The sequence below is a fragment of the Cricetulus griseus genome, chromosome 6, assembly GCF_003668045.3.
Source record: "Cricetulus griseus strain 17A/GY chromosome 6, alternate assembly CriGri-PICRH-1.0, whole genome shotgun sequence".
NCBI classification, from domain to species: Eukaryota; Metazoa; Chordata; class Mammalia; order Rodentia; family Cricetidae; genus Cricetulus; species Cricetulus griseus.
The window spans coordinates 15,995,125-16,022,919 of record NC_048599.1 but is presented as its reverse complement, the minus strand read 5'-3'; the positions used below and the strand labels follow the sequence as shown (position 1 = coordinate 16,022,919).

Below are 27,795 nucleotides of genomic sequence, written 5' to 3'. Positions count from 1 at the left end.
TTGTGTGTATAAAGCTCTCATCCTAAGGTGAGGCACACAGTAGATGCTCATACCTGGATCACCATCATATCTGCCCACTCTGAGGCTGCAGGGCATCTGAGGGAAAACTCTCTCCTGCTGCCTCATTCTACAGGGGTTTGGCAGGTAGAGGCCTCCACTGGCTCTGGGACCTCTCCATGTCCTCGCAGGACTCCTACCCTTTCACTCTATCTCCACTCAGCTGGCAGTTTAGTCACAGCCCCTGAGCACTCCAGATAGCAAAGGACTAGGAGAAAAAAGCCCACACAAGAGGCAGGCGGAGCCTCACTCTCTGGATGTGCTGTCTGGACAAGGAGGGGGCTGCTGGCTGGGACGTCAGATGCCATTGCTCCCCAGGGACTCTTAAAATCGCTGCACTTCCAGGATATCTGCAGAAGTCCCTGCCTTCTCAGCCACCTCCTGCCACCTCCTGGGGCTACCTGTGCTGGGTATGTGCCCCCCCAACTTGATGCCTGGTCTCCACTGGCCTCCCCTGGCCTCCCTTCTACTCTCCGTTCCTGCCCGCTCCTGTCTCCTTCTCTCCCATTCTCTCTGTTTCCCTTTGCCTCTATTTCTCCCACGTTCTTTCTTTCACTCCATCATTCTAGTTCCCCTTTCCCCCCTCCCTCCTATTTCCTTTATATTCCCTTTCTTGGTCTCCTTTCTCTGGTCTCTGCTGTCTTTTTCTCTGACCGCCAATGTCCCTTCTGCCTCTGCCATCCTCTGCCATCTGTCCTTCCCATGTCACCCCCCCCCCCATCCTGAGGCTGCTGCACTGAAAAAGGGTCCTGTTCTGCTTCTGTGGGCATCAACCGAGTCCAACATCAGGGGATTGGTAAAGAGGGTGTTTGGCCAGAGGAGATGGCTGTCTGTCTCCTGGGCAAATGTGACAGAGCCCTGGCTTTGAAGTGGTAGCACCTTCCCACTCCAGAGCCCTGTCTGGATTAGCCACTGTCTGGGCATTTCTTCCCATCACCTAACCAACTGAGTCCATTGGGGAGGAAGGAGGAAGCACTGAGCATCTGGACCAGAGCTGGGTCAGAGAATTTCCGCCAAGTTCCCAGGGAATGTCCTCTGGACTGGCAGTACCCGAGGAGAGCTCTCAGGGTTTGGCGTTCTCACACCCACCTCTTCTAGGCAGCAGCTCTACTCTGCACCAGACAGGTACACGATCCCAGACAGCTATGCCTCTTCTGGCCAGCATCATGGGCCTGGCAGGCCTTCTCCTCTGGACAGACCACACAGTGGGGGCCTTAAGGATGCCCAACACCACACTGGTCCTGGGCCGGCCCAAGAACACAGCTGTGTGGCCCCTGTCTGGCTTGGGGGTGCCCCGGTACCGCCAGAAGCGCCATATCTCTGCTCGGGACATGAGTGCCTTGCTGGATTACCACAACCACATCCGGGCCAGTGTACACCCACCTGCTGCCAACATGGAGTATATGGTGAGTCCCAAGCCTCCCTGGTGCATCTTCCAACCAACACCAGATTGCCCACTGTGGCTTTCGAGTGACTGGCTGACTTTGAAGGGCTGGACCATCTGCCCACCTAGCCCAAGCAAGCGGTGAAAATGAGTAATCCATTTCACAGATGCAGAAAGTAAGGTCACGGCATATATCCTCAGTGAATGGGTGGGGGTGGGGTGGGGAGAGAAGAATACGAGCTGTAGAACACCTTTGCCCCCTGCCAGGTCCTTCACATAAGCCTCTTCCTCCAAGACAATATTTTATCTGTTTTCCAAGTGAAGGACCTGAGAGCTAGAGGAGAGGTTTGCCAGGGGTCCCCCAGCCTGGATTGCAAGCCTGCTCTGCCTGCTGCTGCGGTGGGAGCTTTAGCAAACAAACTACGCTGGGGCCAAGAAGTTTGCCTCCAGACTGGGGACCTACAGGGGGTGGGAGACCGAGATTTCCAGGCTATTGTCTCTCAGCAGAGCAGGTTCCTTGACACACCCAGACCATTCAGCCCCAGCCCCAGTCCCAGCCCCAGCCACAGAGGAAGACAGGCAGGCACCAGGGTGTCTTGGGCTAAGGAATGCCAAGAGATGAATCTCAGTGTCAGTCCTAGTGTCTCTCAGCTCAGTGTCTCAGGAGCCAGGATGAATACCCTCCTATCACAGCTCCTCCTCAGGACCATTGTCCCCAAAGGGAGAGATAGGCTGCCAGCCTACAGAGGCATCTTTAGGAAGAGAGATAGCCAGTAGACCTCCTCCTGCCTAACAAGTGGAAATTCGGCCCCCTTTCAGCATTCTCTATGTACTACCTCCTGCTTGGAGCCAGACGCTAAGCCTTTTCTTGGTACTGTGGAGAACAAGGCTTACTCCCTCAAGACCCTAATTTTGTGTGTGTATGGGGGGGGGCAACGGGAGTTGGGGGCCACCGACAAGATACAGAGCCCAGTATCACATGTCAGGAGATAATTGTGAAAGGGCCAGAACAAGAGCTGGATGGCAGGCAGCTGGGGGTGGGGTGGGGGTGGGGTGGGGGTGGGGTGGGGTGGGATGGGGGTGGGTGGGCTGTCATTTATTTGTTTGCTGACTCATTCACTCATTTATTAACACTGAAGCTGCCACGCAGAAGGCTCTAGTTTCCAAATGACACATTAATTGGGCACCAGCGGTATGGGTGGCACTAGCCCCAACAGGTGTCTCCTCACTGCACGCAACATAGAACTCGGGAAGCAAGCCAGCCGCTCTCTCCAGGGATGCTGGGGAGGGTCACACTGCTTTTACTTTGTTCCTTTTCTCCCTTCATGTCTTTGCTCTGCTTTCCCTAAAAAAGCAGGAAGCTACAATGGGCAGGGCAGGAGGAGGCAGGGGAGGACTTCTTAGCATCTCCATTTCTTGTTCGCTTGGTGGCTTTGCGTCCCCAGAACAGGGTGAGTCTAAGCGACCCTGACAGAAGCCTTTTCTTCCAAACCCCCAGGAGAAGGTCTGGGTCACTCCTCACATTCCCACATGCCCTGGGGTTGTCGTGAGTCATGCTTGTTTGACTGCTCATTTCCTTGCTAGACTGAATCCCCGGTGCCAAGGAATACTGTTCAATATTTGCGGAGTGAACAAATACTAACACAAAGAATTCCAGGGAGTCAGAGTTGGAAGGAAACTGGGTTTGGGGGTTTTGTTTGTTACAATTTTATGTATTTATTTTTATGTGTATGGGTGCTTGGCTTGCATGTATGCCGGCACACATGTGTGCCTGGTGCCCAAGGAGGCCAGAAGTGGGCATTGGATCCCCTGGAACTGAAGTTACAGATAGTTCTGAACCTCTATGTGGGTGCTAGGGAACTGAACCTGGGCCCTCTGGAAGAGCAGCTGGTGCTCCTAACTGATGAGCCATCTCTCTCCAGCCCTTGGTTAAGTGTTGAGACATGGTCTTGTCAGCAGTGGGAAATGTTATTAACTGCATTGGAGTCTTCAAGTCTCAGCTTGGGGGAGACTTTATCCAGGCTCCAGGGGGAGGGGCTCTTCTCTCTTCCCACATCCCCATAATTTTCCCTGTCTTCTTATCCTGCTTCAGCCTCATGTAGTCCAGGCTTCTCTTAAACAGAAGAGGGCATCAGATTCTCTAGAACTGGAATTATAGGCAAGGCAGTTGTGAGCTGCCATGTGGGTGCTGGGAACCAAACCCAGGTCCCTTGTAAAAGCAGTAAGTGCTCTTGCTCTCTGAATCATCTCTCCAACCCTGGGAACTAGTATTTTTAAAGAGATAACACTGCCCTTGCACCCCAGCTATACACTGTGAAGAATTTCCACACTGGAAACTTATATAACAATGGAGAAGGATAAGGAAGGGGTTTAGTAGGCACTGATGTAGAATAATCACTAAGGTCACTTGTCCTGTCAAATAAAGAACTGGCTACAGAACAGTGTACACAGCCATTTGTGTATCTATATATTTGAGTTATGGGGAGTATTTCTGGTTGGAGACTGTTGGGAAAGGGTACAGGGTGGCTTAAGGGACTATCCAGGAGGGATGAGAGGTGTAAAATTTTCCACTTTGCCTTTTTTTTTTTTGGTATCTTGTTTTTTGCTAACAGTTATCTGTCTGCTATGTAGCCTTGGCTAGCCTGGTACTTGCTATGTGGACCAAACTGGCTGAATTAAAGGTGTGCACTTCCACATCTGGCTTTTATTATTTTTAACCCAAATTTTTTTGCGTGTTTTCATACTTTTTGCTTGTTTTTGTATTTTCAAGACAGGGTTTCTCTGTGTGGCTTTGGAGCCTGTCCTGGCACTAGCTCTATAGACCAGGTTGGCCTCAAACTCACAGAGATCCACCTGCCTCTGCCTCCTGAGTGCTGGGACTAAAGGCGCACACACTACCACCACCCGGCTTGTTTTCATACTTTTAAAGAGGTCTTGAATTCAATTTTTAAATGAAAATACTGTGAACTTAAAATCAGTGAGTCTTCTTCACTCTGGGTTCAGTCACATGTAGGAACTGCTGATAACTATTTCAAATGCCCTGGGATTCCAAACAGAGTGGGGGCTTTAAGTTTGAGGTCTAGTGAGGAAGAAAGAACACAGGACTCAGAGCCAGAGACCTAAGCATAGGGCCTGGCTCAGCTGTGGATTTGTGCTTGACCTTGGGTTAAATAAAGCCTTTGAGCCTCTGTTTTCTCATCTCTATATGGGTGTGTTGACCTCAGCAGACTGAGAAAGCACGGTGCCAGGTAAATGGGCATACCTGAACCCCACTATGGTCATGGTGGCTATTTACCCTGGGTCAAGTTCATGGTCTTTCTTTCATCAGGTTTGGGATGAACAGCTGGCCAGGTCTGCTGAAGCCTGGGCCACCCAGTGCATCTGGGCCCATGGACCCTCACAGCTGATGAAATACGTGGGCCAGAACCTGTCTATCCATTCTGGCCGGTGAGTGAATCTCTGTCCTTTCTTCATTCGGCAAATGTACACTGGGTACTCACTCTGGCCCAGGTGCTATGTGCAGTGGTGGTTACTGTGACGAACTAGGGAGATAAGCTCTGCACATACAGAAATTCATTCTATTTAGGAGACACAGGTAGTACAGGGTAGACAAACTAGAGCTCATGCTGCTGCAGAGAGTGAGGATGGATTTGAAGATTCACATGCTTAATAAGGCAATGAGGGCTGTGGGGTTAGAGCTAGGACAGAGGGTAGAAAGTGAGTGCATTGGGCCCAGAAATGACAATGAAACTGAATTGCCAGCCTGGCTTTTGTCACCACTCCAGCTTCTGAGTAGAATGTGGGTGCCTGGCCGGGTAGTGCCTTTAATCCCAGCACTCTGGAGGCAGAGGCAGGCAGATCTCTATGAGTTGAGACCAGCCTGGTCTACAAGAGCTAGTTCCAGGTCAGCCTCCAAAGCCACAGAGAAACACTGCCTTGAAAAACAAAAACAAAACAAAAGAATTTGGGCAGGCGTCTGAGTTCTGATAGGTTCGACCTGAGGAAGTTTTGCCTATATTCCAAAATTTAGGGTCTCTACTAACCTAGATTAGCTAGTTCCAGACTTGTGGGTTTCATTAGCCAGCAACAAGGGCTGAGGAGATGTTTTGCTGGTAAAGTGTCTGTCTGGCATCCCCAGACCCCACATAAAAAACCAAGCACAACAGCACGTGCCTGTAATCCCAGCACTGGGGAAACGGAGGCAGGAGGGTCCCTGGGAATCACTGGCCTGGCAGATTAGCCTAATCTTTGAATCTTAGGCCAGTGAGAGACCCTGTCTCAAAAACAAGGTAGATGGCATCTAAGAAACGATACATGGGGTTGACGTGTGGCCTCCACATGTATATATGTGTGGCCCACGAACACATGCGCATGCACGCGTGCACACAGACATACACAGAAACATTTAAGAGATGGTCATATGCCACCCTTTTATTCAGCCAATTAAAGACATTAGGAAAACATGACCATCCATCTCCATCCTACCAGTTTGCCATGACTCAGCAGGGTCAAGGTTCACCCTAACAACTGAGTTCCTGGGACCATTGGGCCCTCCGCACCTTGGCATGTCACCAACTGGTTGGAGCCAGTGCCAAGCCTTGGGGATTATGAATGGTCTCTCCCAGCCCTACAGAGCTGATCTTGTTGACCAGGTCCTTCCCCAAGCTCACACACCCTCTCTCCTACCACTGCCTGATGGCCAGCCCTTCTGAAGCTCACAGGGAAGGGTGTTGAAGAACAGAGGTACTGTTGCACATTGCCAGTGTGAGTACTCCCAGGTCACCTTCTTATTGCTCTTTTGACTTTATGCCTGTCAGTTAAACAGAAGCATGAAGACTAAGACACAACACCAGTGGGCAGTCAGGAAAGGAAAGCTGACAGATAATTCCCTTGAGAAAAATGCAGCTGGGGGCTGGGGAGATGGATCAATGGTTAAGAGCACTGGCTGTTCTGCCAGAGGACCCAGGTTCAATTTCCAGCACCCACATGGCAGCTCACAACTGTCTAGAACCCCAGTTCCAGAGGATTCAACACCCTTACATAGACATACGTGCAGGCAAAACACTAACACATATTTAAAAAATAAAAATATATAAATTATCTTTAAAAAGAAAAAAATCAGCTTATTTAGAGAAAGGGCCTTGAGACCCCGATCGAGGCACATTAGACACAAAACAGTGCAGTGTACGAGACAGACAAACATGATGGGAGCCTTACAGGGAAGGAGAGGCGTCTCTTTCAAACTTGAAGAAAGCCTTCATTAAGAATGAGAATATGATGGGTGGAAGGGGTAGCCCAGTGGTTAAGAGTGAGTATGGCTTTTACAAAGAACCCAAATTGACAGCTCATAGCTGCCTGTAACTCCAGCTCCAAGGGATCCAACACTCTCTTAGGACATGCTCGGCCACTGTACTCATGTGCATATTTTCTCTCTCTCTCTCTCTCTCTCTCTCTCTCTCTCTCTCTCTCCCTCCTCTCTCTCTCTCTCCCTCTCCCTCTCTCTCTCTCCCTCTCCCCCACACACAATTTAAAATAAAGATAAGATCTTAAAAACCATTTTATATTTATGTGTATATGTGTATGCCATATGTGTGCCATGTCCTGAACTCGGAACCCTGGAAGATCAGCAAGTACTTATACTCTTCACCTCTGAGCCACCTCTCCAGCTCCAACATTTTATCTTTTTTGTTAAAATTGAGACTAAGAGAGATAAGGAGAGCCAGTTGTAGTGGCAGCACCTTTAATCCCAGCACTCTAGAGGCAGAGGCAGAGGCAGAGGCAGAGGCGGGCCAATCTCTGTGAGTTCAAAGCCAATCAGAGCTACATAGTCAGATGCTGTCTCAAGAGAGGGAGCCTCCTTGAGAGGGATGGTGAAGAGAGGCCAGAGAGCCTCTTCAGAGAAGTCCTCCGAGAAAAAGACCAAAGCAATTCCAAGAACAAAAGGCCCATTAGACATTTGTAGGTTTGAGGGGACTGACAGGAAGCTTCACGTCACGTGATTTAGTTCACCACAGCTTCAAGTTCTAGCACAAGACTGCTTCTAGACTCTGTCCCAGAGAGAGCTGTTTGGGAGGTGGCCTGGTCTCCTCAGCCTGCGGACACTGGCAGATGTATCTGATGGAGAAAGTCCTCAGACCCCACCAGGTTCTTCAGTCTGCAGAGAGCTTCCTGGGATGGCCTGATGGTCCGACATGCCTCTCTTTCCCTAAAAATACAAGCTGTGCCTGAAATGCCTCCACAACCTGGCTCTGCACACAGCTTTATTGAACAGTCACTATGTGCCAGGGACAGGTGAGTGATCTGTAGCTTACCTCAACTGCCCGTCAGACCATAACCAATGAGGTAAGTATGACCTGTCAACATTCTGTCATTTTACAGATGGGGAATGTAATGAAGAATTTTGAAGTGACTCACAAGACAAGTTGGTAACAGAGTGATTCTTCTGCTGTTCCTTCATCTTCTTCCATGTTCTTGGCCTCCCCAGGTACCGGTCTGTGGTAGATCTCGTGAAGTCGTGGTCTGAGGAAAAGCGTCATTACTCATTCCCAACTCCAAAGGATTGTACCCCACACTGCCCTTGGCTCTGCAGTGGTCCTGTGTGCTCCCACTATACCCAGGTATCCCTCTGTCAGCCAAGAGTGCCACTCAACAGGCCCTAGCACCTCAAAGAATAATGGGGGGGGCGGGGTGGCAGCAGAATGAGAATTAGGCCCCACGGGATTCCTTTTGTTCCTCTTTTTGTAGATGTGGGTCACTGTATATCCCAGGCTGGTGTCCCACTCTCCAACCTCCTGTCTCAGCCTCCTGAGTGCTGGGGCTACAGGCATGCCCACCATTCCCAGAGTGTGCTTTCCTTTGTGGAAGCTGTGCATTCCTGGAAAGTTGTGCAGAGAATAAATTGAGATGAATTATGTTGAAATACAGGCCCTCACAGGCCTGAAACTCAGAGAAATCCCCCTGTCCCACCTTCTGAGATTAAAGGCATCATACTCTGCCATTGTTCTGTTTTGAATATTTTGGGTATTTTCTGTTTCCCAAAACTCCTACTATCTGTTTTGTTCTACCACCAAGCTACACCCCAGCCCATTCCAACTATCTTAAAAATAAATAAATAAATAAAAATAGCCAGATGTGGTGGTGCACAACTTTAGGCCCAGTACTCGGGAGGCAGAGGCAGAGGCATTTCTGTGAGTTGGAGGTCAGCCTGGTCTACATATCAAGTTCTTGGCCACCCAGGGATATATAGCGAGAGAGATTATAAAAAAAAAAAAAAAAACCAAAACAAACAAACAAACAAAAAAATCGTGGGACATTACTACGTCCATCTTCCTAATGAAGCACAGAGGCACAGAGATGGTTAGAGACCCAGTCAAAATCTCGCAGCAGGTGATGTTGAGATACTGACCCAAGCATATATAATTCAAGTTTGTGCTCAGCCTCCAACACTTAAAAAGAAAAATGAATGAAAGGGTACAGAAAATAGTAACATGTCACACACGATATGGATAAATGCATAATGTTCTTTGGCGTGCTGGATATTGCACCCAGGCCTTAGGCCTGCTAGGCATATGTTCTACTGAGCCACGCCCCTGCTCATTCCATCACACTTCTGTGCCCTGTACACCGATTTCACTGCGTAACAACATGAAACACATTCCTTACGGTTGGTTTCAGTAAAACATCATTTTAAAGAAACATTTTATTACAGAATAAATGTTCCAAGCCATCCCCCAACCCCTTAGGATAGGCAGACGTGGACTCTTCTCCCATCCTCCCGGGCCCCAAGACTTCACACTGGAATGGGGTTCAGTAACCATGCTGCTCGGGGCTGTTGGGCTCCTCCAAGCCTCGGCCTACCTGTCTTTGTGCTTCCACAGATGGTGTGGGCATCCTCCAGCCGGCTGGGCTGTGCTCTTCACACCTGTAGTAGCATTAACGTGTGGGGCAGCACCTGGCAGCAGGCTGTGTACCTGGTCTGCAACTATGCCATCAAGTAAGTACCGCACCAGGCTTCCTCCTACTCAATGCTATACTGGTTTTGCCAATTTAAGTGTCAACTGAGGAGGCCTTTTATTTGTTTGTTTGTTTGTTTGTTTGTTTTGTGACACCAGGACTGGGTCTTGCACAAGCTAAGCAAGTATTCTACCATTTAGCCACAGCCACAGCCTCAGCCAATAATTTTTCTGTACCCACAGCAGGAGAGAGAGGAAAGGGGAGGAAGGGAGGGCAGGGGTGGGGGTGGGGATTATTGTGGCCTCATTTGGCCCATCTGCCCACCAAGTGGCTGCACTGATATTTCACCATGAAGCTAGAGGGTACAGTGCTAGCCCTCTGAGTTCACCCCAAGAAACAGACAACTAAGAACACCTGCCCCATGTAGGACAGTGCATTGATGGAAGAGCAAAGATGGACAGAGCATGTGCGGCTCTCTCCCAGACTTACCTCTGTAGGCAGGAGGTCAGGAGCCATCTTTATGCAAATCTCTTGAAACACAGGGAAATGGCAATAAAAGTTTCCATCTAATATCCGTATGCAGACTTACAAACATTACAGATTTTCAGCTCAAAATGAGAAAACTTTTGGGTTTTGTTTTGGTTTTGGTTTTGGGTTTTTTTTTCCGAGACAGGTCTCACTCTGTGACCTAGACCGGCCTGGAACTCACTGCTTAGTCAAGAGTGGCCTCAAACCTTCAGGGATTAGACTCTGCCTCAGTTTCCCCAGAACTGGGATTAGAACATAGCAACCCAGTGTAGCCATTATCTTTTTTTATTTTAAGAAGAGCATACCCTCAAGTGGTTAAACAAACAAAAAACCAACTCTTTGATTCTATCATCCAGGCCTCCCCACCTCAGTCCTCCTCATCCCAGAGTGTCTTTTAAAAAACAAAGATAGGCTCTCTTGTAGCCCAGGCTGGCCTCAAATTCTCAATGAAGATGACTGAACTTCTGGCCCTCCTACCTTGACCTTCTGATCATTGGGGTTACAGGTGTGTTCCCCCATGGCTGGCTTCCAAGAGGATCTTTAAAAAAATACAATTTATAGTATCTGGCACTCACCCTGGTATCCATGGGCATCCTGAAGAGCCCAATGGATGAATGAATAAACTAAAGAAAGTTGCTGTGAAGTCAGAAGTGCATGCATTCCCGAGCACTTGCCAGGCCTGGCAGTATACCATGGAATCTCAACACAGCAAGGTGGGACACAGGAGGGTCAGCAGATAATGGTCACCTAGGCTGCATAGTGAGGTCCAGCCTGGGCTACAAAAGGCCCTGTCTCAGAAGCAAAAACAAGCAACAGATAAAACCAACCCAATTACTTTTAGATGGGGGGGTTCCATTTCTAGCTATAAGGAGTATTCACTTACTTAGAGTGTAAAAAATATATCTTTAAGAGTTGTAGATAACTGACCGAAAGGAAAAAGAGAAGATACTGGGGTAGCCTGGAGCAGGAACAGGAGGTGACGTTGGGTTTCAGAGGAGAAAGAGAGAACAAGTTGGATGGGCCGGATGAGGGGAAGGCCAGACGTGTATTAAGAGAGCTCTCAGCTAGGGCACTCAGGAGTTCATATAGTTTGTTTTGTTTCATTGTTGATGTTTTGTGTTTTTAAGACAGGGTCTCTTTAAGTGGTCCAGGCTGTCTTGGAACTTACCACATATCCCAAGCTGGCCTCAAACTCATAAACCCCCAGCTTCAGCCTCCCTAGTACTCCAGACAAGTACCACCTGCCTCTTAGCTAGGGCACTCTGGAATGAAGGCCCACAGCTGGTGATGGAATTCTGTAAGAGGACTCTGAGAACCAGGGCCAAACCTGGCTTGTGGCCCATTTTAAATAAAGTTTTATTGAAACACAGGGCAACAATTCCTTTATCTCTTCTCTATAGTTGCTTTCATGTCACAGAGACACAAGAAATAATAAGTACTTAAAGTGTTAGTAAGATATAACATGAGAGACACCACTGAGTCTTCTTTTTAAGTGAAGAGTTCGGTGACAATTATTATCATGACACTGTGCAACCATTGCCGTTTTGTTTATTTGTATTACAGTCATTTATTTGTTTATGGGGGTGGTGTCCACACACCCCAGTACACATGTGGAGGTCAGAGGAAAACTTCTTGGAGTTGATTCTGTCCTTCTGCCATGTGAATCCTGGGGATTGAATTCAGGTCACCTAGCTTGGCAGCACCTGCCTTGACTAGCTGAGCCATCTTGCTGGCTCTGTTTTTCTTTTGAGACAAGGTCTCATGTAGACTAGGCTGGCTTTTCACTCATTAATTAGATAATGTTGATCTTGAACTAATCCTCCTGCCCCCACTTCCAAGTGCTGGGATTATAGAGGTGCACCCCCACACCTGTCGTGTGATGCGGTACTGGGAACTGAACCCGAGGCTTTGTGATGCTAGGCAAACTCTCTACCAACTGAGCCATTTACCCATCCCTTCTAAACTTTTCCCTTTTTCATCAGCCCAGAGAAATCTCTATAACCATTAGGCAGTAACTCCCTATTCCTTTCTGTAACAGGTCTTTTGAGAGGATAATTCTATAGCAGGGTACCTAGATTAAGGGTGAAGTCTTGAAGACATGGAGGGTAGTAGCCATAATGAGACTCCAGGAGTGGGCCACTCATGCCTGGTTATCCCCATTAGCCAATTACTCAAGCTCTCATTTGTACAACCTGTATACAGCACAAGGGGATTCCCCCCCATAAATCATTTCACATAATTTTCATGGACATGTTTCATTTATTTTATTCAGAGGATAGTATCAGTTTCCAAGAAATGAAGTGGCTTGGTCTGTCACTAGGATGAGAACTCAGGACCAGAACCCAAAACTGCTTCTCCAAAGAGGCTGGGGGAAGGAGAGAAAAACTAAACCTTATAGGATGTCAGTATTTTCTAGTGTATGTGTTTTTTTTAATTTATTTATTATGTATACAACATTCTGCTTCCATGTATATCTGCACACCAGAAGAGGACACCAGATCTCATAACGGATAGTTGTGAGCCATCAGGTGGTTGCTGGGAATTGAACTCAGGACTTCTGGAAGAGCAGTCAGTGCTCTTAACCTCTGAGCCATCTCTCCAGCCCCGGATGCCAGTATTTTCCAAGCACAATGATGCCGTGCACATAAGCACAGGCTGCATTTTTGCTGTTCTCTGTATCCCTGGAAGAAACCAGGGCTTGAAGATCACATAGGCAGTGGACCCAGGGACTGAAACGTGTAAATCTGTGAAGGCTGTTTCACCTAAACTTTCCTGTTCCCTAACTCTGCTTCCCCTGGTTCTCTTGTAGGGGCAACTGGATCGGGGAGGCGCCCTACAAGACTGGGAAGCCGTGTTCTGCTTGTCCCCCCAGTTACCAAGGCAACTGCAACAGCAACATGTGCTTTTCTGGGCTCAAATCCAACAGGCTCCCATGGATCTGAACTAGCCCTGTGTTTTGGTGCCCCTGGCTAGGCCTGACCCTGGAAAGATTCCTCCCCAAAATTGAGGAGACAGGGGTTGGGCAAGCCTACAGTTCTTTATAAATTCTTTTTCTGAAATGTCCAGTACATGTCAAAGGTACCCCCTCTCCCTTCCTTGGCAGCATCTTTCTTCTCTATGACATCTTGGGAGACGTGCATTTCTCTTCTTTTACTTTTTAGTTTGCTTTGGTTTTGTTTTTCAAGACAGGGTTTCTCTGTTTCTCTGTGTAGATCTGGCTGTTCTGAAACTCACTCTCTAGGCCAGGCTGGCCTTGAACTCAGAGATCTGCCTGCCTCTGCCTCCCAACTGCTGGGATTCGACTTGCACCACTATGTCCAGCAAGACCTGCAGTTTTCATTTGCCTGGTTCTCTGGAGCAAGGGCTGCTGGAAACAGAATGGGAAGCTTCTTTTGTGACTCTGAGGCTTCTAACCCAAGACTGTCCACCTAGTGAAAGGCATTTGTCAGTCTCCAACCTGGGGCTGTAGCTCATGTTAAAGTGTTTGTCCCAGCACTGCACAACACCTATGATTCCAGTATTCAGGAACTTGAGTCAAGAGAATTAGAAGCTGAAGGCCATCCTCAGCTACTCAGCAAGTTGGAAGGTAACAAACCGACAATGACAACAACAACAAAACAGCTTTAACCTAAGTCTTGCCTCCAGCCTTCCGGGACTTGTGATCCTCCTAGGTTGGGCAAATTTCAGGTTCTAACAATTTTTATTTGTTTGTGCATATCATATTGAAAGACCCCCGGAGGCTCAGGCCCCCAGGATGTAGGTTCAGGACCACTCACCAGGCAGAGTCGAAAACATGATGCAAACAGCACGAGGCTTTATTGTAGTTGTTTAACGAGCTAACCCCATGTTAGCTCGGGCCTTTCATCCATCCACCATGACAGATGGCTAGGAAAGACGGCGAGAAGCCACTGCATAGAGATCTTATAGGGCAGTGTAAGGGGGGTGTCTAGGGGTATGCACAGGCTCAGGATTGGTGTGCCTCCAGGTTTGGAGGGCCTGCCCTGTGTTGATTGGTCAACTGGTGGTTATGGCCCATAGGCCCTCCCAGGGTGATTGCTATGCTCTGTGCGTCATTGCTGTGCACTTGTCCGTAAAGCACACCCAGAGCCGTGAAGCATAGCGCCACCAGCTAACTTCTGATTGGTTCCCTGCCACGAGGCAGGCATCTGACCTCCCAGTGACCAAGGCAAGGTCAGGCAAGCATGTGTTAGACTGTTATGGCTGCCGAAATGGGGAGCTGGTCCCTTCAATATCCCCACACTTGGTACATTTTCTAGAACAACTACAGGGTCCAGCCCTGTCTCATAGATGAGGCACTGAGGCTTGAACTCACACTTCTTTGACCTACCTGGAATTTCTCAATGACACAACACAACCCCAAGTTGGCCAAGGAGTTCTTTCTGCCTCTGACATTTTTCCCTGCAGCACTCCATCTGCCCTGCTCTCTCTTCCCTCTGCCCACCACTGCTCTCCATCTGCCCTGCACTGTCTTCCTTCTGCCCATCACTGCTCTCCATCTGCCCTGCACTGTCTTCCCTCTGCCCATCACTGCTCTCCATCTGCCCTGCTCTCTCTTCCCTCTGCCCACCACTGCTCTCCATCTGCCCTGCACTGTCTTCCCTCTGCCCATCACTGCTCTCCATCTGCCCTGCTCTCTCGTCCCTCTGCCCATCACTGCTCTCCATCTGCCCTGCTCTCTCTTCCCTCTGCCCATCACTGCACTCTATCTGCCCTGCACTGTCTTCCCTCTGCCCATCACTGCACAGTGTATTTTTTTCCATCTTAGGCTCTACAGACTGGTTCTCCCCCTTTTTTCCTCTCTTCTAATGTCATTTTCATTCCAATAAACCATTTCCCCTCTCCCCACCCAATCTCACCCATAGATCATAAAACACAAAAGTCCTTTTGTCTCTAGAGATAGTAAAATTTCCTCTTTCAGACCTTGCCCTCATGCTGGGGCCCACTCCCTGTGGTCTAGAGAAGGCTCCATTCAAAGAAGGAGCGCAGACTGGACAGAAACCCCACCCCCTTCACCCAGAGCCTCTGTGGAATCCTGGAACAACTGAATCTCTCTGACCATTTCCACCTAGGCCTTGACTGGTGCATATCACTCATCTGGGCTGGGGCTCTTATTGGATCCAGGGAGTCAAAAAACAAGAGGAGAAAATTGGATTGGGTGAGAAATGGTTGAGGGTAGTGGGCTCTGCTGGAAGCAGGAAGGGGGTACACACAGTACCGTAGCACAGGTGTATATATTATTACTCTGCTTTGCAGAAGAGAAAGTGCATTTCCAAATGTTGTGAGTGAGTGAAAGAAGGGCAAAGATAAACTACAAGTTTATTATTCCAGATAAAAGCCTTCCTTGGTCTAGAGATGTAGGTCGGCTAGGAGAGTGCTTGCCTAGAGTGCAGGAAGCCTGAGGGCCCTTTCTTAGTATCAGATATAGCCCCATACCTGTAATCCTAGCACTCAGGAGATGTAGGTGGGAGAATCAGTTCAGGGTTATCCTTGGATGCAGAGAAGTTTCACGATTTCCTATATATCCTGTTCACACATGTGAATACATTCCCCCATTACCCATGTCAAAGGGAGTTTTGTTAAATTAATTTATTTTTATTTTATGTGTATAAGTATTTTGACTGCACACATGTATGTAGATATGTGCATAACTTGTGAGCCTGGTGTCTACAGAGGCCAAAAGAGAATGTCAGGTCCCCTGGAACTAGAGTTGTAGACAGTTGTGAGCCACCATGTGCTGGAACCAAGCCTGGGTCCTCTGCTATAGAAGAAACAAGTACCCTAAACCACTGACCCATCTCCAACCTCTCTCTCCTTTTTTTTTTTTTTTTTAAAGAAGGGATGGTTAAGTCCCAGAAAGGTGAAGGCTGTGAGCTAAAGGAGAGGGTACCTGGCTTGAAAGAACACCGTGTGTGTGTGTGTGTGTGTGTGTGTGTGTGTGTGTGTGTGTGTGTGTGTGTGTGTATGTAATGACCCATGTTAGGGAAGTAGGCAGGAGAAACATGAAAAACAGCGTTAGGCTCCATCAGAGAGTGAAGAGGCACATTAAGATCTTGTCCCTGGGGCCACGTGGTGACTTTAATGCTTTTCTTTAATCTCAGCACTCAGGGAGACAGAAGCAGGCAGATTTCTGCAAGTTCAAGGCCAGCCTAAGCTACATAACAAATTCCAGGCCTGCCAAGACTATATTGAGATACCCTGCCTCGAGCCACACTGATGAAGACCTGGTTTGTTGAGGGCCACACTGAATGCAGGGAAAGAGCAAACAGCTGTTTCATTATAGAGGTAATAGATTAGGATGATTTGAACCCAGATGCTAGCACTGGAAAGGAAAGTGAGTGAGCTTCTGAGATGAGGTCAAAGGGCTTGGACACAGGTGCCCACGATGGAAGTCAGGTGCGGCTTTTCCAGTGGGGTTCTGCAGGGGGTACACTGAAGTTGGCGGCTGCCGTGGTCCCATCTGATCTTCTCAGAGATTTTTGTTTTGTTCCAGCATGAATGATTGGCAGGATGTAGACCGGGAGAAAGCAAAATACTCAAGTCCATCCTGGCTTTGAGTTTCCCCAGGGAAGGGACTGGGAGAGAAGCAGAAAGGCAAAAGTGACATTCTTGGGGCTTTAACCTGGATGAAAAATAAAATAAAGGCAGGAAGGTGCCTCTGTAGGGAGAGAACTTGGGAGGCTGAGAACTGGAAACAGCCAGTGACAAAGGGGGTCTCCTGGAAGTGGCTGGAAAAGTGCCCTGGAAGGAGAAGCTGGGAAAGAGTTTATTACTTAGCTGGCTTGGGAGGTGGGGCAACCCACCATGGAGAAATTACTGTAAGGAGACAGAAGAATTTAGCAAAAGAATCACCAAGAAAATGGCATTCCTTTGAGTTTCAAATTTGTCATTTGAATAATGTTTTAATGATCTAGACCAGAGAATCCCGAGGCAGGCTGGGAGCTCCCACAGTGGGCCAAAGCAAATGGGGTGTCAGCAAATAATAATAATGATAATAATAATAATAATAATAATAATAATAATAATAACAACAACAACAAAACAAAGAACCAGGTGGTAAGTTGTCATGCTCAAGAGAAGGTCTCAGACCAGACAGCAGGCTTCAACAGCGGGTTGCCTGTGGCATGGAGAGGGAGGCTGGCAGAGGGCTGTGCCACCAGTTGGTCCATCCCAAATAGTACTCACCTTTGACTATGATGTAATGAAGGTTCATCTCTTCCATTACTCCACAAGTTCCATGCCAATAGGGTGACTTCTGCTTGCCTCATTCCTAGCCACTGGAATTTAACATGGAACACCACACATAGTAGGTACTCAGTTGACCTGTGGGATGACTGGTGGACCAGGGCTGTAACCCCAGATCTTTTCTGCACCCATTGTGAGACTCCAGGCAGTCAACTTCTCCCCATGCCTTCCAATCCTGGTCCTTTATTTATTTACTTTTAGATTTAGTTTATGTCTTTGGGTGTTTTACCTGCACATATATCTGTATACCACATATGTGCCGGTGGCTGGAGAGGCCAGAAGAAGACATTGGGTTTCCTGGAACTAGAGTTACAGATGGCGGTGAGCAGCCATGTGGGTGCTAGCAATCAAACACAAGGTCCTCAGGAAGAGTAACCAGTGACCTGAACCACTGAGTTATCTCTCCAGCCCCCTCAAACTCCTGTACCTCAAGGTTGGATTAATCCTAGCCATGCCTATGTTCAACTCCCAGCATCCAGTCTGGTATACAATAAACTTAATTCTCCACCCTCCTTTCCTCCTCTACCCCTCCCTCAACTTCCCCACTTTTCATGTTCTCACCGCACCCATAGTCCAGAGCCATAAAACTCCACCCACCAAAGACTCTTCCAACTCCCCAGACCCTGCTCGAGCCCTTATCCCACGTTGTAGGGCTGATGTTTCCAACATCTGGCTTCAGGTTCTCCTAACCCCAGAGTCTAGGACTGGGGCCTGAGTGGACCTCAGGTCTAGCCAGGTTGCCGTTGCCATGACAAAAGCGACAATCCCCAGCCACACAGGTTCCCTAAGTGACTGGTTACTCTTTAACATATCCACCCACCTTGGGTGATTAGAAGAATCAATAAGATAACCGGGCGGTGGCAGCTGGCTGTGCTCACTGCCTTCCTGGTGGACTGGCTCCCGGTGGCCCCTTTGCCGCTGTGTGTGGGCCCCAGCTCCTCCATGCCCCCCAGTGTCCAGCTGGGTACACTTGGTCATGGTCAGTGTGAACGCGCCCCTCGGGGCTCCAGTAGCGAGTCCTTATGGTAAGTAAGGCCAACATCCAGGGCTGGGGGATGGATGGGCAGGGTAGGACCATGGTCAGGCTATGGAGACTACAGGACAACCCTGTGTTTCTGATGGGCTCCAAGACCCTCCAAGGGTTCTTTTAGAATGACTGGAATCTCAGGAGACTCTGGGCCTTGCTCACTAAAGTCCCTGACAAGGGCATGGCTCTGTGGGAAGTGCAAGGAGAAGCCGCAGGAGCCTGCGGCCAGGGCTTGGTTCCTTTTGAAGAAGGCTTTTCTGAGAGCCAACACCCAGGGAAACTTTCCATAATTCTATAGAAAGCAGGGATCCCCAGACAGATACTTTGGTGGTGTGTGAAATCCCCTGAAAGCGGTTCTGAGCCTGGCCATGTAGCCAGTTGGGGCAGGACCTTCAGTGGATGAACCTGGGGGGATCATCTGTTGGTTTCTGCATCCTCCCTGGGGATGAAGTTGAAACCATAACCCTGCAGAGGTCAAGAAAACTGAGTGTGGTCTTGCATTGGGTGTGTGAAGCTAGGGAAAAGTGCTCCTCACCGACCACAGAGACTTCGGTTGACCAGCATATGAGGAATGTGTGAATTTATAATGGAATGTTGTCCCATTAGTGAAGAAAATGCAGATGTGTGTGCAGACAGAAAGTCTCCATTGCAGCAAAAACCATCAGATATTTCCGATAACAAAACGGATGTAGTCCTATATATGTACACACGGTTTGTATTTGCATAGAAAATTCCGTGGGAGGACACAAAGAGTCTGGTGACAGTTTTGTTTCTGAGGAGAGAGGTCCAGGAGAATGTTTTCCTCTTGAGGCACATTCTAGATTTTAAAAATATTAATAATTTGGTGTCTTTATGATGCTAAATTATATGTGCACACATATACGAAGATTGGCCTCTGGAACGCTGTGCACTTGGTTCTGTTTCTGGTTGTGGGACAATCATCTGAGTCATTTAATGTTTCTGTGCCTCAGTTGTTCTCTTTGACATGGAGACAAAGTTGGAGCCATAGATCCATAGGGTCACATGGAGGCAGGACGCAAAACTCATGACATCACAGACTAAGGACTCAGTAAATATTACCTAACATCCTTTTTTAGTATGCATTTGTTTATTAGTCTTTAGTATACATATGCTTGCATCATAATGTGCTCATGGAGGCCAGCGCACAACCCACAGGAGTTGGTCCTCTCCTTCCATCATGTGGGTTCCAGGGACGGAACTCAGGTCATCAGCCTTGTCACCAAGTACTTTACCCACTGACCTGTGTCATCAGGCTCTTGATATCATTCTTGATGGCTTGTCAGGGACTGTCACTTCTGACTTGTCTGGGGATTCTCTTCTTTAACTCACTACTGAGCAGGAGAATGTGACACTATGGAAATAGCAGAAGCTTAAGAATAAACTGGCCTGGGACCCATCCCACATACAATCAGTATGACCTTGGAAGAGTCACTTCCCTCTCTGAACCTACTTCCTCTTTTGTAAATGGAGCTAATTTCACTGAATTGGAGGTTACAGGGCATAGTTAAAGAGCTAGATATACTTTAATCCATAGTTGTAAGACTTGGTTGAACCCATGGCCAGAGGAATTATCTCTGGAAAGGGGCAGCACTCGGCTTTGCAAACTATAACCTTTCCATTAGCATAGACTAAAGGTGAAGAAGAGGCCCCACAGAGTCCTCCTAAAGGGTAATATAGTAAGAACACCACTCAACAGCATCTCTATGTCTCCCAAGTCTATACTTAAGAAGATGTTCATATGACCTTTCTTTACAGATTCTTTGCAATGCTTACCAATCGCTGGTATTCAACATAGAGTTGCTGGCACAGATGGGTGGCTGGATGGATGGATAGTTGAATGATTGGGTGTATTTATAGAGGATATTTGGATGAATGGATAGCTAAATGTATGTATGTATGGACGGATGGATGGAAAATGATGGTTAGAGGAATGATGGATGAGGAATGACGGATGGATGAATGGCTAAATGGATAGACAGATGGTCGAGTGAATGGCTATATGTGGATGGTTAGACAAATAAATGGATATATGGATAAATGGATGCTTGATTGATGGATGGTTGAATGTGTAAGGCTGAATGATGGTTGGATGACTAGGTGAATGCGTGGTTAAATGGCTATATGGGTAATTGGATGGTAGGAAGGATGGATGGTTGGATTGATGGATGGATGGATGGATGGATAGATTCATTGTTGGGTGAATGACCATATGGACAGTTGGATGGAAGGAAGGATGGATGGTTGGATTGATGGATGAATGAATGGACGGATGGTTGCATAGTTGAGTGGATGGTTGGATAGATTCATTATTGGGTGAATAGCTATATGTACAGTTTAGTGGTTAGGTAGTTAAATAAATGGATGAATGAATAAATGGATGATTGATGGACAGATGGTTGGATAGATGGCTGAATGACTGAATGTATGGTTTGATGGCTGGATGAGTGGGTGGTTGAATGGCTATGTGGACAGATGCTTGGATGTATTTCTAGACAGTTAAATTTATTGATTATGGATGAATTGATAGTTTGATAGATGGATGTATTTTTGTATGTATGGGTGGATGGAGAGTTAAATGAGTGTATGCATGAGTGTATATATATACATATGCATATATATATACAATGCATATATATATGCATTGGTGGATATTCTGTATCTATTGTCCCATTTAGTGGTCACAACAGTTATGTGAAATAAACAATATTGTTATCTCTGAGGAAAGAAGAACAAAAAACTAAGATTCGGGATTTTAAAATATATATCTGACTTGAGATATGATATAGTCAGCTGTTGCCAATCATCTTGGCCACACCACAGATGTGATTGGTCAGGGGAAGGGGAGCTCCAATGGCCAGAGTCACAGTATATATCTCCCATAACTACAAAACAAACAGTAAAAAAGTCCACCATTGTCCCAGAATAGTAGACCATTTGCAGTTGTGTGTGTGTGTGTGTGTGTGTGTGTGTGTGTGTGTGTGTGTGTGTGTTTCTCATAAAATAAGTCGGGATTAGCATCCAGGTTCTTCCTTCTTTCTTCATGCTGTATGGTTAGCTTTTCTGAACTCAGAAGGGTTCTCATTCTGATAAAAGAAAAAAAATACTTAAAGGAAAAAAGCAAAACCATCTCCTGGGGACAACAGTGGCCATTCCTGAGGTTAGCTCAGCAGTGGCTGATTGTTGGGTGAAGGCTGGGAACAGCAGACCAGTGAAGGCACACATTAGCGCTAGACCCAGGGAAAGCCCCCAGCTGTCATTGTTGTTTCCTGGTTTAGAGCTATAGTAGGACAGTCTCTGTGGTGGGGTGACAGCAGATGGACTTCTGAATGTCCAGTCCATCCACAGCACATTTGAATTTACCTCACTTTAGAGACAGTCTCTCTTTGATCAGATAGTTGATGTGAATTGGAACATCTGTCCCCTGACTAGACTATAAACTTGATGAGGTCAGGGATATCAGTGGTTTGTTTGGCTTTGTCTTATAAAGTCTCTGGCACACAGAAGCATTTGTTGGATGAATCCATCAGAAAGGTTTTAATAAACAGCCCCAGAACAGTGACCCTCAGTGTCAGCCAGCTCTGGGCACTTCTTGTTCTTTCTGTCATCCTCACTGTTGGCTTTTGTACCTTGTGTGTTCTTCCAGCATCAGGCATCATGTTGACCTGTGTATGTCTGAGACTGGAGGAGACTAGAAGAGTACACTTGGGGTACTACCCTTGCTGTTTTGTTTTGTTTTGTTTTGTTTCACTAATGTTTTCAATTAAAAAATCAAGTTTCCCCATAAATCTCTAAGTAGACTTTCACAGATTAAGAAGAGTTCAAAGTCAAGGTGGAAAGAAACAGGAAAGCCAAGGCTGGTTTGGCCCAGCCATGCTCCTCTCTTGGGTCCAGTACACTACTGTTTCATGTTGTTCTGTTACAGCAGGTTACTACCAGAATGTTGGCTGGATAACTGTCATAGAGAGTCATCTTGCATGTTGTAGTATGCTAGCCACCATCCCTGGACTCTTCTGTACTCACCAAAGGCTAATAACATCTCTCCTCATCAGCTGTGACCACCTAAAATGTGTCTAGGTTCTAAACACACGTCCCTCAGGACATTCATCACATCCAAATGTCACATGGGATCACGGACAGTTACTGTGCAGTGCCTGTTACAGTGGGGTATACTGGGACTTGAGGGTTGGGGTTTGCTTTAGGTATCAGGTTCTAGCTCCTAGCTGACTTTGGAGCTATCCTAGGCAACTGTGAAGATAAGATGCTGTGGTGTGCACATTGTGTGCTAATCTGGCCCCTGGCTTTGTTTATTTCCTGTCTTTGTTTCCCTCGATTATTACTTTGTCCCCTCAGTAATGCATCATTTCTGCTACTACTCTGACCTCCTTTCTTTTTTCTTGTATTTGTATGATTTATACAACAGGTTTCTATAGGTAAGGGCTCTACATAGTCTGAGAGGCTAAGTGGATGGATGGATGGATGGATGGTCAGGCGGGCTGAGGTGGCCAGAATAGCAACACCTGCAAATGCTTAGGACAGGACAGGTAAAGTGATAGACGTCACTTAGCTACTAACAACAGGCCTTCATTAGGGTAATAAATCTGTTCCTAAGTGTTAAATGAGCCCCCAATTTTCATGCTATTTTTGACCAATCGCAGCAGCCTTGGGTCAGAGGCCATTGTCAGAGGCACCCTGGGCAAGTGACTGGCTTACTTAAAGCCGTACATAGGTGGGCTCTTTCCTTAAGCCCTCCAACTGACACTTCTGGGAATCCTAGTTGGCCTGGACTCAATATGTAGACCAGGCTTGTCTCCAACTCACAGAGATCCACTTGCCTCTGAAGTGCTGGCATCAAAGGTGTGCACTCAGTTTAGGATTTTACTTTGGAACCTAAGCCAACCTGGAATTCACTCTCTAGCCCAGGCTGGCTTTAAGCTTGCAGCTGTCCTACTGCTTCTGCCTTTTGGATCCTGAGATAAGATAGTAGGTGTGTTCCATCATGCCCAGCTTCAATCTCTTTATCCATCATGTTTGTAAGGATTCCATGAGATAATGAAGGAGGAAAGGTACAAACTGCTATAGCACATTTTGTTCCTTTGAGGGTGATGGGTCCAAAGTTGAGTAGAACCCCAGATGCTAACCAATGATGGAGTCATGCCCAGTATCTACGGATGCTCTAAGCCTTCATTTCTGAAGTGTTGTCTTCAGAACTCTCCCAATCCACTGCACACATCTTTCAACCCTACCTCAGCATGGAAGCCTCTATGATTCAGGTTCACAAGCCTGGCTGCACATGGGATGCTTTTCTGGTGTGTGTGTGTGTGTGTGTGTGTGTGTGTGTGTGTGTGTGTGTGTGTGTGTACATGTTTGTGTTGGGAGGTCCTGGTGTACCACAGATCACTGTAGGACCCTTGGGTGTCCATCCTCTCCTTTGTTTGAGACAGGGTCTCTTTGTGATTTACCACTGCACACACCAGGCTAGCTGACCCAGAGCCTCTGGGGAAGCTCCCGTCTCTGCCTCCCATTTCCCCTGTGAGCATGCTGGAATTACAAGAGCATGCTGGAATTACATATGCACACTGCTCCATATGGTTTTACGTGGGTTCTGGGGAGCCAAACTCCAATCCTCACAATTATACATCAAGGGCTTTATCCACTGAGTCATCTCCCTGCCCAGGGAAGACTTCCTTTTTTGTTTGTTTGGTTGGTTGGTTGGTTTTTTCAAGACAGGGTTTCCCTCAGGGAAGACTTCTTAAACTCTACATCTGGAGAATAAGGCTCTCCCGGAGTGAGTTCCAAGCATCTGTTATTTTTATTCAGGTCTGTAGATGACTTTGACCATCCCAGTCAGCTGGGATTTGGAAGCTATTACCTCACTTCCTCCCATGTAGCAAAGAGAGGCATGCATCCCCAGAATGCATCCTAAAGCCCAATGCACCGTGCTCTAGTCCAATGATGTCTTCATCAGCTGTCTAACGGTGCAGGGGTGTGCCAGACACTCTGCTAGGCACTGGGAGCACAGAGGAGACCAAATGTGGTTTCAGAGCTTGGCTCCATTTGCTGGGTTGGTGGACGAGCCAACAGGGGCCAAAGAGAGAGCAGCCTGCTATGGGCAGCAAAGTATGGGAACACAAGTGGTTCTTGGAGGAGAGGATGGGGACCTCTTGTCTCTGGGAGACTGCTGTCTGTAGCTGGACCAGAAAGGTTTAGCAGGAGTCCTCCAGGAGAGGGGAGAAGGAGAGAGGGTTCCAGCTAAGAACTCAGCCTATGAAAAGTCCAGAGCCTAGCTGCACACTGTGCTGACTTTATTGGCGCTTGGCAGCCATCAACTCTACCCTTTATGAACAGTGTCTTGGTCCTGCACTGGCTGTTCTGTGGCTGGCTTATCTAGTCCCTAAACGTAACCTGGGATACTAAAGTGCAGAAGTTGAGCCTTCTATTTTTTCTGACTCACATGTCCCTGGCATGAGAATGGGCCTCTAGCCAGGAGAGAAATGTTCTCCATGGAGGCCCTCCTATGTTAAACACAGGGTGCTGGACACATTTTGTCCCTTTTGATCTTCAACACAAGGTGTTAAGGTGGGGAGACTTTTATTCTTTTGTTTTTGAGACATTGTAGCCCAGGCTGACCTAAAACTCTTGCCACTCCTCCTGCTTCAGCCTCCCAAGCTCTGGAACTATAGGCACGTGCCACTAAACCCAGCTTTTGTTTTTTAAAGATTCATTTGCATGTGTGTATATGTGTAGTTGTATGTGTAAGCATATGCCATATATGTGCAGGTGTCCCGAGAGGCCGGAAGAGAGTGTCAGAGCCCCTGGAGCTAGAGTTAACATGCATTTGTGAGCCATCCACTGTGGGTGCTGGAAGCCAAATTCAGTACCCCTGGAGTTTGCCTCTACCTTCTAAACCACCAAGCCAATTTATTCAGATCCCACACCCAGATTTTTAGAGACAGAGTCTCACCCACAGTATAGCCCAGGCTAGCCTTGAACTCATATGCCACCCTTCTGCTCCTGAATGCTAAGATTACAGGAGGGACCCTCCAGTCTAAGATTTGTTTATTTGTTAGATATATTTTGAAACAAGGTACAGTGTAACCCAGGCTAGCCTTGCATTGGTTAGGGAACTGAAAATGATCTCAAACTCCAGATACTCTTGCTTCTGTCTCCTAACTTTTTTTTTGGGGGGGGGGTTGAGACAGGGTTTCTCCGTGTAACAGCTCTAGTGGTACTGGAGCTTGCTTTGTATACCAGGCTGACCTCAAACTCACAGAGATCTGCCTGCCTCTGTCTCCTGGGTGCTCAGATTAAAAGCATTCACTGCCACTGCCATTGCCCAGCTTACCCTGCCTAGCTTTAAGATGGGTTGTTTACTTCCATCCTGGACACAGCAATAGACTTAGCATCTCTAAACAAGTTTCTCTGTGTTGCTTAGAGAGGAATTAGAATGTAGTCTCATGTGACATCCATGCTCCAGCTGGGCTTAGCCCTCACATCAGCTTCTAGAGACTGTGCAGCATAGCTGCTGGTTCTGGAACCTGCCTGGCTTCAGACTGAAGTCTAGCTGTGTGACTCGGGGTATGATCCTTAGTCTTCTGTGTGTTCTGTTTGTCCCTTGATGCCTAGAAGCATGGCTGACATCTCTTTCATAAGGTTGTGATGAGGGTGGACTACAGCTCATATAAAGTGGATTTTTTATTAATTAATTAATTTTGTGGTGCTGAAGATTAAATTGAAGGCTTTATGCATGCTAGACCAGTGCTCTACCACAGGCTCATCCATAGCCTGTGATGTCCCTGGGAGGGGCTACCTGTGTACCCCATGGAAAGGGCCATGTGCATCTTAACCAGTGATGTTATTTCCTGTAGCTATAGAGGGTGCATCTTCCATGTGCAAGCAGCAGTGGGCCTACTGTGTGCTAAGCCTCTTTTTAGCTGTTATAGAGCAAACAAATGAAGGAGGGCAAGGCGACAGGTTCTAAGAGGCAACTGTCTGGAAGGGTATATGTGCTTGTACTTGCACCATAGGGAAAAGCTGTACTGGTCTAGTGGCATGCAATCCCAGTACATGAATATAACCCCAACACTCCGGAGGACCAGGGTGGAGTTCAAAGCCAGCCTCTGAGACATAGTGAGTTCAAGGCCAGCCTAGAATATTTGAGACTCTGTCCAAAAACACAAAACAAAGACCTGGATAGTATACCAATAAAGTCTCTTTATATGCATTATACCTAATTCTCAAAGTGACCCTGTGGGGTGAGCAGTGTTGTTGCCCATTTTACAGATGAGGAAATGGAGGCACAGATTAATCAGGCCACTCAGCCAAAATGACCAAAGGCACTCAGAAGTGACACAGTGCCAACCCAGGAAGGTGGGCTGGGATCTGTGCTTTTACTAGGCATAGCATATACAGTATGTACAGTATATACGGTATTTATACCACATTGCACAGTATATACTATATATACCATAAATACAGTGTGCACATATATACAGTATATATAGTACATATATACCACATTGCACAGTATATACTATATACAGTATGTAGAGTATATACAGTATGCACAGTATATACAGCATCTATACCACATTGCACAGTTTATACTATATACAGTATTACAGTATACACAGTATATACAGCATCTATACCACATTGCACAGTTTATACTAAATACAGTATTACAGTATACACAGTATAGACAGTATCTATACCATATTGCACAGTTTATACTATATACAGTATGTACAGTATACACAGTATATACAGTGTGCATGGAATATACAACATGCACACATACACAGTACATACAGTATGCATGGTATATAGCATATATATACCACATTGCACATATATACTGTATATACAGCATATATAGTATGTGCACAAAATATACAGTATGCACAGTATATATGGTATACATAGCCAGTGTGCTCTGAATCGAGGCTGGTGATAAAAGGTTTTAAAGCCACAGGACAGAATGTTTGAAAGGTGCATGACCACATTTCCAAGCAGCATGGCTTTCATCATGTCCCATGGGGGGAACAGGGTTGGTTGTATCAGGACATGGACAAACACTTATAAATCTTTCTGAATTTACTTTGCATTGAATTAGGAAGCCTTAAAATGTCATATTAAGACATTAAAAGCTCTCAAAAAACCAAAAAAAATCCATATTCTTTTTAAAAACTTAACATGTGCCTTCAAAGAAAGACAAATGGCAAGTAAGTGTTTGCATGTAAAGAAAGTGGAGCCAATCAGTCCCCGAGTGAAGAGCTGTGGGGAGGACAGATGAACACTGGAGGCTGACTCGAGTCAGGAGGCTGTGTCAGGTCCCACTCGTTCACTTGCTAGCCGCTTATTTCATGACTCCTACGGGACTCCTACTGTCCAAAGCACTTTGAAACTCAACTTTTTCGTTCCTCTTAACGGCCCAATGAGGTAGGTGCCATAATGATGATGTTTCTCAGGCAAGACAGCAAGGCTCAGAGAGGCTAAATAACTCACCCCAAATCACACAGCCTCTGAGTGATGGGACCTGAACTCCAACCAGTTCGTATGAAGG

At 47.0% G+C, this 27,795-nt stretch overlaps 1 protein-coding gene across 1 annotated transcript; it reads left to right on the top strand.

Annotated features, from left to right (window-relative positions):
* The first annotated feature begins 375 nt into the window (after nucleotides 1-375).
* On the top strand, nucleotides 376-12,970 carry R3hdml (R3H domain containing like). Its single transcript, XM_027423255.2, has 6 exons — nucleotides 376-467; nucleotides 1,156-1,463; nucleotides 4,770-4,888; nucleotides 7,926-8,058; nucleotides 9,319-9,434; nucleotides 12,732-12,970. The coding sequence occupies exons 2-6, from the start codon at nucleotides 1,203-1,205 to the stop codon at nucleotides 12,862-12,864; spliced, it is 762 nt and encodes a 253-aa protein (XP_027279056.1). The 5' UTR covers nucleotides 376-467; nucleotides 1,156-1,202; the 3' UTR covers nucleotides 12,865-12,970.
* The last annotated feature ends 14,825 nt before the right edge of the window (nucleotides 12,971-27,795 follow it).